This window comes from Bactrocera dorsalis, chromosome 6 (genome assembly GCF_023373825.1).
Source record: "Bactrocera dorsalis isolate Fly_Bdor chromosome 6, ASM2337382v1, whole genome shotgun sequence".
Lineage (NCBI taxonomy): Eukaryota > Metazoa > Arthropoda > Insecta > Diptera > Tephritidae > Bactrocera > Bactrocera dorsalis.
Genome location: NC_064308.1, coordinates 12854698 through 12861425, shown reverse-complemented (window position 1 = coordinate 12861425; position 6728 = coordinate 12854698). Strand labels below are relative to the sequence as shown.

At 33.5% G+C, this 6728-nt stretch overlaps 1 protein-coding gene across 1 annotated transcript; it reads right to left on the bottom strand.

Moving 5' to 3' along the window:
• Positions 1-5201: 5201 nt before the first annotated feature.
• LOC125779186 (uncharacterized) lies at positions 5202-6302 on the bottom strand. Its single transcript, XM_049459830.1, has 6 exons — positions 6161-6302; positions 6021-6098; positions 5931-5951; positions 5650-5831; positions 5413-5563; positions 5202-5333 (listed from the first exon to the last, which is right to left on the bottom strand). Exons 1-6 carry the CDS (start codon positions 6168-6170, stop codon positions 5209-5211), a joined length of 567 nt encoding a protein of 188 aa, XP_049315787.1. The 5' UTR covers positions 6171-6302; the 3' UTR covers positions 5202-5208.
• Between the last annotated feature and the right edge of the window lie 426 nt (positions 6303-6728).

Below are 6728 nucleotides of genomic sequence, written 5' to 3'. Positions count from 1 at the left end.
AAATTGTTAGAACAGAACAGCTGATTTCATATATGCAGAAATAACGTGTAAAACGAACAGCTGATAAGCACTTCTTTCCCCGCGAAAATAAATTATTTGAGTGTTTATTTGATTTGTTATTGTTTAAAAAAAAAAAAAACTTCGATTAAAAATGTGATTTGATTTGAATTATTTTTACCAATTTCTACCACGAATCCAAGGAAATCGATGTGAAACATGTTGACAACATCAATGCCTCCCACGGCGCACACACCCACGAATTAGCACGGATTAGTTTGTTTGCAAATTGTCGCAATTGCGGAGCACACTTGGATGTTGACCGCACTCAGTGATAGTAAACTTCTTCTTCTTCTTCTTAATTGGCGTAGACACCGCTTCCGCGATTATAGCCGAGTTAACAACAGCGCGCCAGTCGTTTCTTCTTTTCGCTACGTGGCGCCAATTGGATATTCCAAGCGAAGCCAGGTCCTTTTCCACTTGGTCCTTCCAACGGAGTGGAGGTCTTCCTCTTTCTCTGCTTCCCCCGGCGGGTACAGCGTCGAATACTTTCAGAGCTGGAGTGTTTTCGTCCATCTGGACAACATGACCTAGCCAGCGTAGCCGCTGTCTTTTAATTCACTAAACGATATCAATGTCGTCGTATATCTCGTACAGCTCATCATTCCATCGAATGCGATATTCGCCGTGGCCAACGCGCAAAGGACCACAAATCTTTCGCAGAACTTTTCTCTCGAAAACTCGCAACGTCGATTCATCCGTTGTTGAAGAGATAAGCCTGCGTATTAAAGAACAACGTATGATAATACTAATAATAATCCTTGATTTTCTCTTATGTCGAAATGAACTCCAGTCGGTAGCACTGAATAAGTACAACACTCTCCACATCAACACACTAATCATGAAAAAAGGCAGCACTGAATAAGTACAACATTCTCTACATCAACAAGCTAATCAGAAAAAAGAAAGGGGCATCACTGATCCTTTGTCCCTGTTTCATTTTGTACCCAAGGGAAGGTGACGCTGTGCCGGCACTTGTTCGACACAGTCCGAAAAAGCACTTACACCGACATACACGCGCACCGGTCCGTTAGCGAAAAACTCAGTACAAAAAATTGAATTGTTTAAGTGAAAAGATATTGTTTAAAATTAAAAGAGAGTGTTTAAAACTGAAAGATATTGGCATAGTTGTGAAAGGAAGTGTAAAGAACGAAAAGAAAATTGAAATTGTAAAGAACTTAGATTGTAAAACGGATATTGTGAAACTTAAGTATATTGGATAAGCAAAACCATAGATCACACGGCGGTGTGAAAAGAAGGGTAAATTCAGAGAGAAAAAAAAATTGAAATTGTAAAGCTTATATTGTAAAATCATATTGGAACAAAAAGAATAAAATATAATCATACTAATCGTGAAACTCAAGAAGAAGAAAATCTTCTAAAGCATTCCTCTGTTCCGTGTTCTAACCATATAAGGTAACGTCCACATCGTCCGGCAGAACTCTCGAATTCTCGGTAAGTACTCTCGAAATATTGGTGAACAAAAGAAATATGGTCCTTCCAGCCTAAATGAAAGGCACTGTGGCGGAAAACTAAAATCAAAACGGTTAAAACGTGAAGAGTGGAAATTCTTGGCGGTGTGCGGTATTCAAAAAACAAAAAAAAAAAAAATACTTAAAATTATATATATATATATAATAAATACCTCTAAAACAACGGAAAACAAATTTATAAAGTGCGGTAAAACAAAACAGTATATACATATATTGATATACATACATATATATATATATGTATATACAGTTACGGACAATAACATAGAATCATCCATGTATATATATATATATATGCGCTTGAAACAAAAAAAAAACAGTTACAATTTTTACACAGGAAATAAAGATGTTCGAAAAAGTGCAGTGACACAATAAATCAACAAAAAAAAAATTAAAATTTTACTAAGAAGGTAAAGTGACAAAGTGCACACATATATTATACGATCAAATACAAACGGACGCGAAACTAAAATATTATGGAAAATAACTCAATATAAACGGGCGCGGAAAATAATAATAATAATAACAATAACAGTAATAATAAAAAAAAAAATTAATAAACCAACATATACACCTAACCCAACCTGCGGAGACAAGAGGAGTAGAGCTTTTCAGATAAAGGCAAACCCTGTATGGAGACCCCCACGCCCCCCCCAGAACTTCAGTCAAAGTGAGTCGTATCGATGCCTATTAGTATATTAGCAGAGTATATATGAATATGTAAGTATGTATGTTTGAAGCCTATATTGGCAATGGTTTGAAGTCTTACAAAACGATTGTGTAAAAATATACATAAATCTAGCTAAGCTCTTCGAAAAGAAAAAAGGGAAAGATATGTATACATACATATAAATATTCCAGTTTATACTTGCCGAAACTTTTAGTTGCCTCTCTTGCTTACTGAAGCAATTCGTAACATAATTAAGCGCTGGCAGATTAAAGCATAAAAACGGCTAAAGATCCAAGATAAAATCAAACATACATACATAGATATATTTAATATACATTAACTTATATTACAAATATATATACCGGCACGAAAAATAATCGGGAACAACACTATTTCATCATTCTCATTTTGGCGTAGACTTCGGGTTTCTGCGCTCTTCAAAATACGTACGCGGAAATAAAATTCATATATAGTACATACATATATAGATAAATAAATATTTATAACATATATTTCGGGTACTCACAACCCGTCGTAAAGCATCGTAAAATCGTAAAATTATACATTTTTACAGTTGTTTAAAAAAATTGTTGTTGGGTTTCATACCAAAATGAGTTTACACATTTACAATTCTCAATGATATGTTTTTGAATCATTATAACTTATAACTTTAGGAGTCTTGTGAAAACCCTAATTATCTATACTTAAAATTTTAGAAATCTATACATACATATATATATTTTAGGGTGTGTCATTCTGAGGCAACCTTTTTTTTCAACTGAAAAACAGGCTCAAAACTTTCGAAAATGTGTAAAAAAAAAGTCACTCAAAAGATGAGCTCTTAATATTAATGTTAAGAGGTGCCTATTTCAAATTTTCTGTTTTCCGTATAAATTACATGGAAACAAAATCATTTTTTTTTGTGGTGGTTATTGTGCGGAGGTTTTATATATGCCCCGATAGCTGCCAGTAGGGATGGTATACTCGATTCCGATTCTACTCGAAAATCGAGTTTTCTCGTCAAAGGGGATTACCTCCTTATTTTTCGAAGGAGACACCTCGTAAATATTAAGAATATCAATCATCAATCAAAAAGTTTGACAATGCTGGATCCAATTCTATATGGAATACATAAAATGACTTAAAATATAAATCAAATACCTCAATGAAAGTATATGTTATAGGCACATGTAAAGCTTTACCGTCAATTAAAATAAAATACTGAACAATTTCCTCCTTACTTTTTCCAGTTTAATTCGAAGTCGTCTATTGGTGTATTTATCTAAACTTATAAAGATAGTTAAATTATTGATTTTCTTATAGGACAATTTATTGCTACTTTTTAATTTATATTTGAATAAAAGCAGGACAACAGTTAAAGTTTTATCACAAACGTTACTCCATACATACTTACATTCTGAAAATTTATAAATTTATTGATGGGTGATTCGAAATTTACTCGTTGTTGTTTATTTTCCTTTGAGCGTAGTGTAAATGAAGGTAGTAGTCGTAGCAGATGTAAAAACGGTTTGATTTCAATAAACCACTCTAAAAATCTAAAATTTAAATCAGAATTTTTAATACATACATATGTATTTCCTAAGTGAAGATGCTCACCTGGTATTAGACAGCTTCCAATAGTATCTTTCAAAACGTCACCTGTGAATTTTAAATAACTTCGCCAAGAAGTAAATAGGCTATTGGCTATTAAACGATTGTAGCGCAGTTCAAAATCGAATGAAATCTGAAAACTGTTTACTAGTAATAAAGATTATTTTACAAATGTTGTCTTATATACCAGGGATGGATCGTATCGAAAAATCGGAAAAGCTTTCAAAACATCAAGATGTAGGGTACAATATCGAATTCTCTTATTCAACATTGTTTTCAATTTTTGCTTTAAATCTTCAGAGTTCCCTCCTACGACACAATTTCTGAAGAAACCTACATCAAATTCCTCTGCTGTGTTCTTACGTCCATCTGTATTTGATTCACATGAACTCTGGCTAAGATTCGTGCGCCTTTTTCCATTCAATTTTTTTAGCTTTGAAACCAGGTATCCTGAATTTTCCGCGGGATTGTAAAAGAGATCCTGTGAAAAAAGGATTATAATCGCCGTCCGTATTTATAGTTACTATCGCCCTTTACTTAAAAAAACTCACTTACAATTCCTCCTATCTCGCCTGCGCTGCATTTGTAAACTGGAAAATTGGCGGTAATGGCTTTTGCAAGACCTATTTTTTGTTGCCGAGATGGATAATTACCAACTTTGCGCAGTTGTGAATGAGTTAAACACAACTTTGAGCCACTTGCGACAGGATAAGAAACAAAGAAGTTTCAGTTTTGTAGTTTTTACGAAGTCGCTAGACTCACTCGTTCCTTTTAAAACCCCTCCGCGTAGGTATAAACTTCAGGGACTCATCTACCTAAGCTCTTCACTTTCTAGAATTTAAGATAAAGCTTGCATCTAGGTTTAAGAAATAATTGAATAAAAGGATAATAAACAAAGAAGTTTCAGTTTTTTAGTCACTACAATCGCTCGTTTCGTTCCTTTTAAGCCCCTCCGCGTAGGTATAAAATACATTTTGAATAGGCACGGAATTTGTGAATGTATTCATGAATAAACAGTGAGTCACTTCCCTACCGGCAACTCAGCTAACTTTTAATGCACTTTAATCTAACTATTTCGCAACTAGAGGCGGTTGATACTTCGACTATTTTTCATGGAGCCAACTGACTATTTTAACATTGCCATGTCCTAGGCAGTAGTCAATTATCCGACTCTGCATGACTTTTCAACTAACTTAAAGTTAGCTACTTAGTAGTTGGCTATATATTAGCTATTAGCTATTTATTTAAGTTAACTACAAGTTGGTTACTTAGTAGTTAGTTAAAAATTAGTTATTTAGTAGTAAGCTATCAGTTGACTTTTTTTAAATTAGCTACAAATCAATTACCCAAATTAAAAAAAGGCCGAGAAATAAATTATTAATTTTGTGTTTTATTCTTCTTATTTTTTAAACATTCTGCATGGAAATGCCGTTTTTTAATGATTTTTAAGGCATTCCTTATCTCCTTTTCGCTGTCTTCAAAACCAAGCGAACGACAAGCATCTGTTTAAAATATTTAAAATACATATATTTGAGCTATGTTATTGGAAATATGGAAATATGCTTTCAATATATGGGTTACCCATTAAAGTTTGGTAAAAAGCTTTGAAATCTTTCAAACGCTTCTTGCCGTGGACTCCATCCAAATTGACTTCTATGCACACACTTTGGGAAATAACATCTGTCAATGTTTTCGCCAGGCGTCCTTTTAACAAAGCCTTCATCCTGTTAACCTGTTAAGTAAGTTATAAAAACTTTTAGTATAGTAATGCATTTTAGCAAGGTATTAAATTCATGGAACACAATTTTTAAGACTTACGTAGAGGTCACGATTGTCCTCACTAATAATAGTGTTGAAGTCGTGTAAGTCGTTGACACTTTTTATGGGGAAAACTGCACGTACATTATTGTTGGTTACCTCTTGGTGAAGAACCCTTTCCGTCAACACTTTCTGCTCAGCCAAGGACTTCATAATTATGTCATTTTGGTTGACAATAGTTTCTGCATTGCATTTGGTAATGAATAATAATAAGAATTAAGATGTAGTGAAATTATTTATATTTAATATAAATAACAATCTGTTTTATAAGGATTAATTACCTTGAAGCTTTTGTATGGTATCTGAAAAGAATTTTTTTACATTTAAATTAATTTAAGTTTCGCTAATTTTTTGCAATTCGAATTTCTTACTGTTCATCTCCTTAAATTGTTGCTCAATATTTTCCTTGAGGCTGCTACAACCTGGGCAGCAGCTTGTTTCGTCGCTATCTGTAAACCAATTTCTATGAAGCCAAGTTATATACAACATTTTTATTGTAGTTAATACTTACACTGAGGCATTGGTTGAATACTGAATGTGAAAATTTGTACTATTTTTAATTTAATTAATAACTTTATCTTTCAAAATTTTACGTCACTTTTGCTTGCACACGATTGATCAACTGATTCACGGACAATTAACTACAGCCTACTAATAACGAAAAGAGACATTCCAAAGAACTAACAGTAAAGATGGGAAAAAAAATCAAAAACATAAACACGTGCATTCTCTATGCTCGCCCTGATGTGGGGTATTTATGCATTACATTGTAGTTAGCTTTTAGTTAGTTCATAAAAGTTAACTAGAAATGTGTTTTTTGCGTAGTTGACTACCGAATTGCTGGCAGGGTTATTAGTGAATGTATTCATGAGCCTTTCAACTCATCTAATGGTATGCAACGAATAGCTCAAAGAATTGTATACAGAGAAGCAAGCCAAGCCAAGTGTGAGCGATAAGTGATTGTGAGACATATTCACACTCATTATTACACAAGCAAGCCATGTGATTGTGAGAAGATATTTTTAGTGAGAGCAAGTGTGAGTGAACATTGGGGGTGATTCATGAATATGAGAGCGTAT